This window comes from Callorhinchus milii, unplaced genomic scaffold, assembly GCF_018977255.1.
Source record: "Callorhinchus milii isolate IMCB2004 unplaced genomic scaffold, IMCB_Cmil_1.0 Scaffold20, whole genome shotgun sequence".
NCBI lineage: Eukaryota > Metazoa > Chordata > Chondrichthyes > Chimaeriformes > Callorhinchidae > Callorhinchus > Callorhinchus milii.
In genome coordinates, this window is record NW_024704761.1 from 2,602,099 (window position 1) to 2,614,831 (window position 12,733).

Below are 12,733 nucleotides of genomic sequence, written 5' to 3' on the forward strand. Positions count from 1 at the left end.
GGAGCCTGAGGTGACTTGGCAGCACCTATAGGGCAAATGGTTTTATTGACCAACGGATGAATAGTTCACTGACTTGCGGGAATGTGACTGCACAATCCTGGTATTTTTGAAAGATTGTGAAACTTTTTGGTACAGGTATTTCTCAATCAGCGTAGTTCTAGAATAAACATGCAAGTTTCTTTCCAAAAAAGGTAAAGAGTGTCCTGACAGCCGTTTAGATCGGAGCTGTATTATATACAGTATAATACACCATAATATATTATATATTTACACAGCTGAAATTTATTCAAAAGGTTCCGATTGCACCATAAACACAGCATGGGTGATATTGAAGAGTATGTTGCGTGTATATGTGTGTGTGTGTGTGTTTGTGTATGGGGAGGGATCTTTCCTTTATTCAATATTCCTTCAAAATTCTCAATAATAAAGAACAACATTCACCACATTGTCTCTCAAGCATTCATTATTCCCAACATTGATGGCTGATGGGGTACTTGGTGTTGCTCTGTGACTGTCCAAGTGCATTAGAGTGAACTCTTTCTCCATTTACCACAGGTCACTTGGAGGAAAATGGCTCAAGTTCCATTCAGCTCTTTACCACAAAAGCTGTTTTGGCTGAGAACAGGAACTCCACAGAGCGGACACCAAATTGGGCAACCCACTATGCTTGCCCTGCCAACAGTGATCCTATCGCAGCCCCTGGAGAATGTCCATGTTAATGTCCTCTGAGAATGGGTCTCCTGTGAAAAGCGTTAATTAATTGGCTTATACTAAGTAGTTTTGCCCACAAAGTATACAGTCAATTCACTTTACAGTATATTCTGTGAAGGGCCTTGAGAAGCCCCGAAGACGTGATATTGTGCTATATCAAATGCAAGGATTTATTATTATTATTATTAGCTAGCTAGCTAGCTAGGTAGATGGATAGATAGATAGATAGATAGATAGATAGATAGATAGATAGATAGATAGATAGATAGATAGATAGATAGATAGATAGATAGATAGATAGATAGATAGATAGATAGATAGATAGATAGATAGATAGATAGATAGATAGATAGATAGATAGATAGATAGATAGATAGATAATTAATGGTTTACGCGTTGTTAGGAAGAGCTGTTAGCATGTTTTATAGGTAAATCTTCTGTGAATTTATGGGGAAATATTGAGCCAGGTTGACTTTTACCAGTGCAATAAACTTTACAAAGTTACAGTTTAACTTAAAGTAAAGATTGCATTACACACTTGGCCTTTCAAATCAACTTCAAGCTGAGATACAGAACTAATGTTTTGGTTGATGTTGAAACACCCCATAACTCTGTAGCTGTGAGCACTGAGTGCTGCCAGTGCCAGAATAATCTAAAGAACTTCCTTTGCTACTTTATGTCCCATTAAAATCCTCTCGCTGAACATTTTGTTAGTGAGGAGTGTTGGATGAAAGATTGTCACCTGCCCCTTGATATCCCCTGCTTATCAATTCCCTAATGGGAAGGGGAACTTAACTGGACTGACAACGGGAAGCTCATCAGTACCTTATATCGGTAATTTGCATGGTTTTAGTTGGTTTAATTGCAGAAGTATCCCCAATATGCACTTCCTTAATGCCTTAGTTTCTGTACTCTGAGCAAAAGCAAGCTGTGTGTGTGTGTGCTTGTGTTTGTGTTTGCATGTATGTATATGCAAATATAATGAATATATAACACATATATATATATATATATTTATAATCTTGTTCTGCTACCTGCTGAGGGGGGCTGGGGTTGTGGGTGAGGACATTACACATACCAGGAATGGCGAGCAGAAACTCTGCTTTTGTGAGGCCTCAGTGCTGGAACTGGAGGAGTTTCCTCAAAGGTAAGTTGCGTAAGCTTGTCTGCTTATGTCAGTCAAAATATTTTTTCTACATGTTCCTGTTGCACAGTAGCAACAACAGCAATAAAATTACATTTGTTTAGCGCCTTTCATGTCAGGAGGACATCCCAAGGCGCTGGACAGTCAGTGTTTTGGACCCAAGCTGGGGGTCGGGGAGGGTGGAAGGCAGTGGGGGGAAGCAGGGCTATCAAAGCACGGTCGAAGAGGAGGGTCGGGGTGAGGCGGAGGAACTGTGGGATGGAGTTTCAGACAACAACAACAAAATTAAATTTATAGAGCGCCTTTCACATCGCTGAACAGTCAGGTGTCGGGGCCCAAGCATGGGAAAGGGGTGGTGTAGGGGTGAGGGAAGGCAGAGAGGTGGGAGGGAGACCAAAGGCACGGTCGAAGAGAAGGATCTTGAAACCGGTCTTGAAGGAGGCGAGGGAGGAAGTGAGTCGAAGGGACCGTGGGATGGAGTTCCAGAGTGTAAGGGCAGAGAGGCTGAAAGCCCGGCCATCGATGGTAAGGTGGGTCGGGCGGGAGACATGGAGCAGGTCGGAGCCCGGTAAATGGAGGGAGCAGGCAGGTTGGTAGGGAGTCAACAGGTCAGAGAGGTTGGAGGGGGCAAGGCCATGGAGGCCTTAAAGGTGAGGAAGAGGATCTTGAACTCGATGCTCTGGGGGATGGGGAGCCACTGGAGTCAGGCGAGGGTGGGCGTGATGGGATCACGGAGTCTGGTGCGTGAGAGTGCACGAGTTTTGGATGATCTGCAGCTTGTGAAGGGAAGAGTTGGGAAGGCCGATGAGGAGGGAGTTCCAGTAATCAAGCCTTGAGGTGACAAATGCGTGGATGAGGGTTTCAGCAGCCTGAGGTGAGAGGCAGTGGCGGAGTCTGGCAATGTTGCAGATGTTGAAGTGGTGGTAGGCAGTGCCGGTCATGCGCGGATGTGGGGGAGAAAGGACAGTTCAGGTGAAACAAGAGGGCCTCAGTCTTGCTGATGTTGAGTTGGAGAAAGTTGGCTCTCATCTAGGACTTGATGTCAGACAGGCAGTCGGTCAGGACGCCAGTAGTCCTGGAGTTCAAGGTGGAGGCAGAGAGATAGAGTTGGGTGTCATCTGCATGCATGTGGAAATTTACCCCATGTCTGCGGATGATGTCACCAAGGTGGAGCATGTAGAGGGTGAAGAGGAGGGGACCGAGGACAGAGCCCTGAGGAACACCGCATGAGACAGTGCGGGGGGCTGGAGTAAAAACTGTTTGCCACGACGAAGTGGAGGCGGTGTGAAAGGTAGGACCTGAACTAGTCCAGGTGGGAGGAGAGACGGTGGAGGAGGATTGAGTGGTTCACAGTGTCAAAGGCGACGGAGAGGTCGAGCAGTACTAGGAGGCAGAGGGAGCCCTGGTCACACATGGTCAGGATGTCGTTTGTGACCTTATCCAGAGCAGTTTCCGGGGTGTGGGCAGCACAGAAACTTGATTGGAGGGGTTCATGGAGGGAGTGAGAGGAGAGGAAAGAGCGAAGCTGGGAGGCCGCAGCTCTCTCAAGGACCTTGGATAGGAAGGGGAGATTTGAGATGGACCGGTAGCTGGACAGCTGTGATGGATCGAGGGAAGGTTTCTTCAAGGTGGGGGTGATAGTGGCTGTTTTGAGGGGGGAAGGAACAATACCAGATGACTGGGAGAGGTTAATGATGTCGGCGAGTAGTGGGGCAAGGAGGTGGAGCTGGGATTTAAGGAGAGGGGTTGGGATGGGGTCGAGGAAGCAGGTGAACTTCATGGAGTCGAAGACAGAGGAGGGGGTGACAGGTTCAAAGGTGTGGAAAGAGGAATGGGTAATTGTCGGATGGGTAATTATGTGGGGTGGGGGTAGGGAGGGATTGGAAGTTGGGAGGGCATTGGCAGCTGAGCGGATTCCCTCGATTTTGGACTTGAGAAAGTCCAGCATTTTCTCGCAGTGAGAGTCAGAGGAAAGTATCTGCAAGGTGTGGCGGGGAGGGCAGAGGAGCCGGTTAGTGGTGGAGAACAGGAGCCTGGGATTGCCTTTCGCCTTCAGGATTAACCTGAAACAGAAGGATGATTTGGCTGAGGTGAGAACAGAGCAGTAGTTCTTGATGAGGTCCAGCCAGATGTGGCGGTGGACCGTTAGGCCGGATTTGAGCAAAGTGAGTTCGGCAGAGGGTGGGGGCAGAGTGGTAGAAGACCCGCTCACCATTAGTGGGGCGAGCAAGGCGGGGGACGTGAAGCAGGCCAGAGCCTGCTGAGTGGAGGGAGTGGGCAGGATGGTAGGGGGTTGGGAGGTCGGAGAGGTAGGGGGGAGTAAGACCATGGAGGGTTTTGAAGGTGAGGACCATTATCTTGAACTGTGGTGGGAAATCAGTGGAGTCGGGCGAGGAAGGAGGTGATAGGGTCACGGATTCTGGTGCAGGAGAGGACATGGGCTGTAGAGTGCTGAATGATCTGCAGCCTATGGAAGGAGGGGTTGGGGAGGCCGATAAGCAAGGAGGTTGCATAGTCAAACCTGATGTGATTTAATTAGAAAGACATTTGATTCCCCACTGGAGGAATGTTGTGGATAGGAACTAACAACATGCCTCTCCTAATAATACATCAGCACTTTCTCATCTCGCTCTACCACACATCAATGATTTTTCTTTATTTGTGTTCCAGTTACTTTTGAAAGGTCTTGGCAGCAGACAAATTATTTTTATCACAAATGTGAAAAGAAATCAATTATAGTCAAAGTCGTTTACCACTTCTGCTTATTTTAATCTACAGGAACCCGTATAGCTGCCTTGTTCTGTAGCTGCAAAACAGAACCTGCAAGCTGTGTGCCTGGCAAATACAATTATTCGCATGCAGTCTATAACTTATGGGTGTTTTTGGTAAAAAGAATATCTGATACTAGAATCCTAATTGTTGGATATTCACCCCCCCACCCCCCCACCCCACCACAAACACACACACGCACGCACAGAGAGGGGTGGTGACAGACTTGAGTCATACAGGGTATTATTAGAGGTTTTCATTCAAGGTCAGCATAAAACTAATACGAAACTGTGAGTTTTGCATTGAATGCCAACTTGCACTCTCAGGCTCTGTTCACAGCTAAACCATCTGAGTGTGGGCGAGGCTTGGAGAAAAGGTCAGGCATATATCCATCATTAGCTTTCAGGTTAAATTTGCAAGATATTTGCATCTGGCATTTATAACATGCAGCTGTAAATATGGATTAGTCCGTAAGCTTGCTGCTTACAGCCCCAGAGATGAGTAGAGCGGTTTCCTTCTTGTAGATCTATCTGATCAGCTGTGTTCGTGTTTGAAAGTTGGACGCCAGGTGCCAATTCTCAGTAGATGATGTGTGAGAAACAGGGCACTTACTCACTGTCCTTCACTGGTCATATTCCCCAACCCTGTCAGTTGGGGGAAGAACATTCAACACCAACAAAGAAATATAAAATACAAACTCACATTTGTAAAGCACCTTTCACACTGGGAGGACGTCCAAAGACATTGGACAGTCAGATATTTGGACACGAGCAGGGGTGTTGACACGAGCAGTGAGCGTGAAGGATAGGAGGGTTGGCAAAGATGCGGGGAAGAGGAGGATCTTAAGACGACAACAATTTGCATTTATATAGTGCCCCTCACGGACGGTATAGAGTCTCAGAGCGCATTCATTTAAACAGCTCATGCCTCCCACATATACCACAGTGATTGCAGCCTGCCAACCATTTATTCCATCTCGCCGCAGAGTGCAGAAGATAAAACTCAGACTCTTGCATTAGTTTGTTGCTGCTTCAGGTGTTGCGAGCAAAGGGGTTATATTAAATTACAATTAAGAATAGTTGCATGTTTTGACATTTTGGATTGTATTTTTAAAAAGCCGTGAACAGGAAGAGGCAGCCATTGAAATGGAACCACCAATTAATGCCACATAAACTGCGCAGTCCAAATTCTATGAATAAACCTGTTAAAGAGCTTCCCGTCGATTAGCGAGGTGGCAACATACAATCAAGCTGCTTTCACAGTGGCAATTAAAGAGGCAATGCCAATGTCCATACTGTAACATAGCTTCCAAACACTTGACCACAGTTAGTTGAGCAGACAGGGTTTGACGTTAATGTTAACAGTGTCGTAATGACACCATTCATAAAATCCAATAATAACATGAAACAACTTGAGATATAAAACCCGCACAACATTGATTTCGAAGCACTGGTATACAGCAAGAATAATAATACTAATCCTTGCATTTGATATAGCGCCTTATCATGTTGCTGAGACGTCTCAAAGCTCTTCGCAGGATATTCTGTAAAGTGAATTGACTGGGTATTTTGTGAGCGAAATGTCCAGCAAGAACCACGCCATCTATTAGAACAATTGCCCTCAAACCAGTTACTCTGAGTAGTGACTTGACATTTTATGTGTCAAACTGTTAACACAAGCTACCTCACAGACCGACATTTACAGTCTATTATAATCATGACAATCAATTTATTTATTGAAATTTAAATACTGTGTTTATTAACACTTTCAACGCAACATTATACAAAGTCAAAGCAAATGCTCTTAGGCAGCTAATTTACCAGGTAAGCTATGTTCTTTCAAAAGAGCATCAGTGCTTCCCAAAAAACACACTGGGGGATCCTTTGCAGTATTTTCTTTCTCTCTCTGCAAGCTTTTCATTCTGAAAGCAAGTGATACATTTTCACCCACAAAATACACAGTCAATTCACTTTGCAGTATATTCTGTGAAGCGCTTTGAACATCTCGAAGATGTGACGATGCGTTATGTCAAATGCAAGAATTATTATTATTACTATTATTATTAGATTATTATACAAGGAGTGATTAGCCGTTACACTTACAGAAACTTGCACTCGCAGTTCAATTCCTGTGTGAGCCGAGAAAGTTCTCTAACATGCAGTTTCAATTTAGAAATTCCAAAAATATAGAATAAGATTTATGCTGTGTGAGCCCTCTCTCCAAGACCTCCCACACATCTGCATAAAGCTTATTTGATATTCGTTCTAAATGCAAACATCCCATTAGGCTGGATCCAAGCGTGTCTGTAGCCGGGGTGCTGCCTGTCCATGCATTTTTCTTTACTTCCTATGCTTTGCACGCTAGTACGGGACTCTGCTCAGCTTATTGTAACAACATAATAATAATAATAACCTTGCATTTGATACAGTGCCTTATCACGTCCTTGAGACGTTGGAAAGCACTTCACAGAATATACTGTAAAGTGAACTGACTTGTGTATTTTCTGGGCGAAATGCATCAGCCAATTGCGCACAGCGGTGTCCCGCAGACAGTCGTGGATTGAGTGACCAAATTATTTTTTTAATTTATTTTTTATCTCTGCACCAGGAATGCAGCCGATTATGGGACTATCTTCATAATTAAATCCTTTGTGGGTTTAAACAAGCTTGATAAGGCAATGAATCACGCTATCCTGTACAAATGCTCAGGTGTCGTGGAAATAGTTGTGGGGAATGAATGGAGGTTGGGCATAGCAAGTTTGTTCAGAGGAATAGCCACAACAACCTGCTGTCCAGGAAGGACAAGAACTGCACAGTGCAGATTATAGTTTGGTGTTTATAGAAATTCTGTCTGTCCAGCGCCTTGGGACGTCCTCCCGCCATGAAAGGCGCTGCAAAAATGTAATTTTGTTGTTGTTGCTGTTGGTGTGAGAGGATATATTCCAAATACACAAATGAAGGAGGGACACCAAGCAAGAATTGACCTCTTCGGTCATCAGCGTGTCCAAAATTGGCCGATTAAGGTAAAGAAACAACAATGAAATGACTTTAAAAGGAGCACAAAGCCACGTGCATTTAATATGGTCACATTTTGGCTTTTTTTCTTGGAGGTGGGGTGATTGCCTGTTACTTCTTTTTTTTTAGTTGTCACAGACACCGGTTGACATCTTGTGGTGATGTCCTGTTGGCATTTGCCTTCTGTGTGAACTTGTTCTGTAATTCGAATCTTCTGCATTTTCTCGGGTCATTAAGTCAATGCATCGATATGGTCTTGTGACCAGTAGTCTATGTATAGGATCTGCATAATTTCTAGCCTCTGGCTAATTTGTCCCCAAACATCTGTTAAAGAACTCTATTTACATAACTGTCTAAAACCCGGTAGCCAGCTCTGCGGTTATTATTATTGGAGCTATGTAGAGAGGTCTCTACAAGAAAGCTTTTCTTTTGCAGGTGTTGCAGATTCTGCACCTCATTAAAAACATTTGACCGACATGTTTTCTCTTAGCATCTGCCTTGTTATCGATGCGGCAGAGCAATAGAATATCTGCCACATGTTTCAATCTAGTTTTCCAAGCCAAACTGGCTCCCAACAGATGCGATCAGAAGAGGAGAGCAGGTGAAGGATGCTGCATAAATGCAAGTTGCAGTTGTTGTGGATACTGCAACAGGGCAAAAGGGGAGTAATTGGAATTTGAGGTCCAGATCAGCCATGATCTAACAGAACGGTGGAGCGGGCTCGAGGGGCTGAATGGTCTACTCCTGTTTCTATGACTCCTTATCGGGGTGTGGAAGTGAGGAATGTTGGGTTTGGACGGAGACTTGCCTATAGGGCCTTTTTGTACCATTATTATCACACGCACCCTACACTAAGTAGTTTACTCTGAGTGATACGTAACTACCACGAATTAATTATTCATGAATTTTATTAACACAACAGCAGAAATCGTATTTTTATCTCCCTCCCCCGCCACACCCCCACCTCCGCCCCTGCCCCCCTCAAGTTTCTTCTGATGAATTCTTCCAGAGCAGAAGATGGGACCTTAAAGACTGCATCTTTATTTGGCCAGAGATCCTCTCTCAAACCGCCTACGGTCACATTACACGAAAAGCTCGTTAACATACCTTGATACACTCCCCCCCCCCCCCATCCCCGTGTGTGTGTGTGTGTGTGTGTGTGCGTGTGGGGTGGGGTGGGGGGGGCGTGCGCGTGTGTGGGTGTGTGTATATGCAGGTTACAGGATCTATAATAATAATAATAAATCCTTGCATTTGATCCAGCGCCTTATCCCGGCTTTCAGACGTCTCAAAGCGCCGCGCGGAACACGCCGCGGAGCGTAGTGACTGTGTGTTTCGCGGGCCAGGATTATTTGACGAGAGTGCAAATCAGCGTCGGGAGCCGGGTGGGGGGTGGGGGTGGGGGTAGGAGGTGTGGGTGAGTGAGTGAGTGAGTGAGTGAGTACACAGGGAGTTGAGTACACGAGTGGGGGGTGGGGTGAGGTGTGAGTACAGCACAGCCCTGAGAGAGAGTGAGAGAGAGAGAGGGTAACTTACAGGTGAGGGTGGAGGGTGCAGTGAGAGGATGGGGAGGGAAGGGGGTGGGTGGGGGTGGGGCGGCAGGGGGCGCTCGCGGGCCGCCAAGCGGGCCGGATTGGGTTGGGTTGGGGTTGGGGGCTGGATGGAGGGAAGGAGGGAGGAGAGAGAGAGAGGGAGGAGAGAGAGAGGGAGGAGGGAGGGAGGAGAGAGGGAGGGAGGGAGGGAGTGACGCTCAGGCGCACGGTGCGTCTTGGCCGGTGGCGGAGCCGCAGTTGTGAGCGGATAAAGCGGCGCGCGGATAAAGCGGGAGCCCGGGCTGCCCTCTCGCCTTCACTCGGCACCGCCGCCGCTTCCGTGCAGCTCCCGAGTCGAAAATGGCCGACGTGGAAGGGACGGAGACCCTGGACGTGGGGAACCGGTTCGCCCGCAAAGGCGCCCTCCGCCAGAAGAACGTCCACGAGGTGAAGGACCACAAATTCACGGCGCGGTTCTTCAAACAGCCGACATTCTGCAGCCACTGCACCGACTTCATCTGGTGAGAGGGACCACTCCACTCCCTTCCCGTTCCCCCTCTCCTCCCTCTCTCCTCTCTCCTCCTTCCCCTCCTCTTCTCCCCTCTCTTCCTCTCTCATCCTTCCCCTTCTCTTCTCCCCTCTCTCCTCTTCTCCCCTCTCTCCTCTTCTCCCCTCTCTCCTCTTCTCTCCTCTCTCCTCTTCTCCCCTCTCTCCTCTTCTCTCCTCTTCTCCCCTCTCTCCTCTTCTCTCCTCTTCTCCCCTCTCTCCTCTTCTCCCCTCTCTCCTCTTCTCTCCCCTCCTCTTCTCCCCTCTCTTCTCTTCCCTCCTCTCCCTCTCTCCTCTCCCTTCTCTTCTCTTCCCTCCTTCCTCCTCTCCCCTCTCTCCCTCTCCTCTCTCCCCTCTCTTCTCTTCCCTCCCTCCCCTCCTCTTCTCCCCTCTCTCCTCTTCTCTTCCCTCCTCTCCCCTCTTTCCTCTCCCCTCTCTTCTCTTCTGTTCCCTCCTCTCCTCTCTTCTCTTCCCTCCTCTCCCTCTCTCCCTCTCCCCTCTCTTCTCTCCCTCTCCTCCTCTCCCTCTCCCCTCTCTTCTCTCCCTCTCCCCTCTCTTCTCTCCCTCTCCCCTCTCTTCTCTCCCTCTCCCCTCTCTTCTCTCCCTCTCCTCCTCTCCCTCTCCCCTCTCTTCTCTCCCTCTCCTCCTCTCCCTCCTCTCCCCCTCTCCCCTCTCTTCGCCCTCAAAAGTTTCTGTCTGAGCTCCTCGGGCTTTCTTTCTGCTTTCGAGTCGACCCATTTTTTTTAAAAAAATGTGCGTTCCCCAGAAAAAAAGAGAAAAAACTAATGCCTTTCGATTTTTTTTAAAAAAATGAACTTATTTCTAATACTCGTGACTTGTTTTTTTTCCACACACTCTGTCCCTCTGTCTCTCTCTCTCACACTCTCTCCCCTTTTTTTTTCTCTCTCTCTTTGCAGGGGATTTGGCAAACAAGGATTCCAGTGTCAAGGTATGTATGTGAAAGCAGGAAGACCAGGCTGTGCGTGTGAGAGAGTGAGTGTGTAAGAGAGACAGAGAGAGAGAGAGAGAAAGAAAGTAATCTTCTTTCTCTCTCTCTCTCCTCGACTCAGTGCCAGAGGGTTTATCTCTCTCTGGATCTGTCTGTTGTGTCTCTGACTCTTTTCCTCTCTTCCCCCACAACTCTCAGTTGTCTATTTTGTACAGTGGTGTTGAAATGTTTCCGAAAAATTGTTCCTCTGAAGGGGAAAATGGGTGTGTGACGTTGTGTGTGTGTGTGTGTGTGTGTGTATATATATATATAATAAAGAAAAAGGCAAAGCTGTTTGCTTGTGTTGGATAGGTAGTTTTGCTTGGGATTTCACCCCAAAATACCCAGTCCATTCACTGCACAGTGTATTCTGTGAAGCGCTGTGATGTTACAGGCGCTATACATGGAATGAAAATATTATTCTTTTTTGTTATGGGATTTGGGTAACTCTGTATTAAAGCCTCGAGCTACATTGTAGTGTATCCAGTACTGGCACTTGCTTTGTAGTGCAAATGCTCTCTTCCTTTGACTCCCTTGTTACTAAATTCTCTGAGGTTGGGTCAAGAGGAAGTTTGAGGTGCAGTTTTTTTTTAGTCTTTGAATGCTTTCTTCTCTTCCTCCTGTTTTTTTTTCTTAACGTTTGTGGGACGTTGCTGCGTGCAATTGGCTGCTGCTTTTCTCCCACAAAAATATACCGTCAATTCACTTTACCGTATATTCGCCGAAGCGCTTTGAGACGTCTCGAAGATGTGATAAGGTGCGATATTAATGCAAGGATTTTTTTTTTGAAAGGGCAGGGCATGTGTGAGCTATCAATCTGTTGTGTTGCTATCTTTTCTCCACCTGACTAGAGTTGTGTGAATGGAGAGTTCGAGTCGGTCTCTCACACACATAGTTAGTGCTTTTTCTCTTCTCCCCCCTCCCTCTCTTCTGTGTCCTGTAATTTATGGCACAGACTTGCACGGCAACGCTCCCTTTATGCCAAAAAAAATGATCTAGAGGTTTATAGTGAACCAGTTTTGAACATGTACAAGGAATTTTGTTTGGATCAGGAGGACTGGGGAGAGGTAATTGTTGTCGTCATTAAGGCAGGAATCGAGGACTTGCGATTCTTTGGAACTTTTGGCTTCACAAACTGAGTAAAGGGATGAATTGAATTAGCTGACTTTCTCTCTCTCTTACCATTTCCACTCCCCAGCTCCCCCCGCCTTCCTCCCAGCTATAGACAGCATGGCGGTTTGTTTAGTAATCAGTAACTAGCAATTTATCTTAAAGTTGTAGAGTTTGCTATTTTATTGAATTTTCCCGAGTGTCGTGTCATACGATCCTAGAACTGTACTGACTGGCACCTGAATGTGCTACGTATGCTAAGCAATACTGTACCTTCAACCATGAAATCAAAACCTTGGCATTTGTTCTATTTTTGTTGATGATTAATTTTTCTTTTAAGAATTTAGTTTAGGTATTCAACTGTAAAAAAAAAAAAAATCAGCATTAGGTGGGAAATTGCTCCTTTTTTCACACTCAAAAATACGTTCCCCCAAAACAACCAATAAATCAAGTCGTGCTATAATTTGAGCTCCTTGCAGACTCATTTTGGTGATTGATTTCAGCGCAGCGTATATTTCAAAATGACCCGTACTTTGTGGTGTACAAGACATTAGCAGAGTGTACAAGCTTCCAGCAGGATTAACTGTCAATGTGCACACAGCAATGTCCCACAAACAACCATGAAGTAGATGTGTAATTTTATCAGGGGGATTGCTTGCCAGGATATTGAGAGCAACTCCCTTCTCTTTTTGAATGGTAACATCAGATCTTTAATGTCCACCTAACCAGGGAGGATAGAATTCCTAACATCTTATCCTAAGGACGGTGGCTCCAACGATGCAATGTTCCAACTTCATAAAAGAGTGTCAGCCTAGTCCGAGTTCAAAGTCCCCGTAATTACAGGAGGGGACTTATTTTGAATGCGTAGCTATGTAAGTGGTCAATCCATCTGCCATTTGGTAACGTAGCAATTCAGAAG

General features: G+C 46.2%; 1 protein-coding gene across 2 annotated transcripts in view; it reads left to right on the plus strand.

Annotated features, from left to right (window-relative positions):
• The first annotated feature begins 1,753 nt into the window (after positions 1-1,753).
• The window catches only part of LOC103175619 (protein kinase C alpha type), a 90,296-nt gene continuing 79,316 nt past the window's right edge, over positions 1,754-12,733 (plus strand). Inside the window, exons 1-3 of one of the 2 annotated variants that reach the window (XM_042342585.1) lie at positions 1,754-1,858; positions 9,517-9,691; positions 10,634-10,665. In XM_042342585.1, coding sequence (XP_042198519.1) covers positions 1,795-1,858; positions 9,517-9,691; positions 10,634-10,665 — 271 coding nt within the window. In that variant the 5' untranslated portion in view covers positions 1,754-1,794. Of the gene's footprint in view, positions 1,859-9,364; positions 9,692-10,633; positions 10,666-12,733 lie in introns of those variants that run through there. The other variant, XM_042342584.1, reaches the window with a different exon arrangement.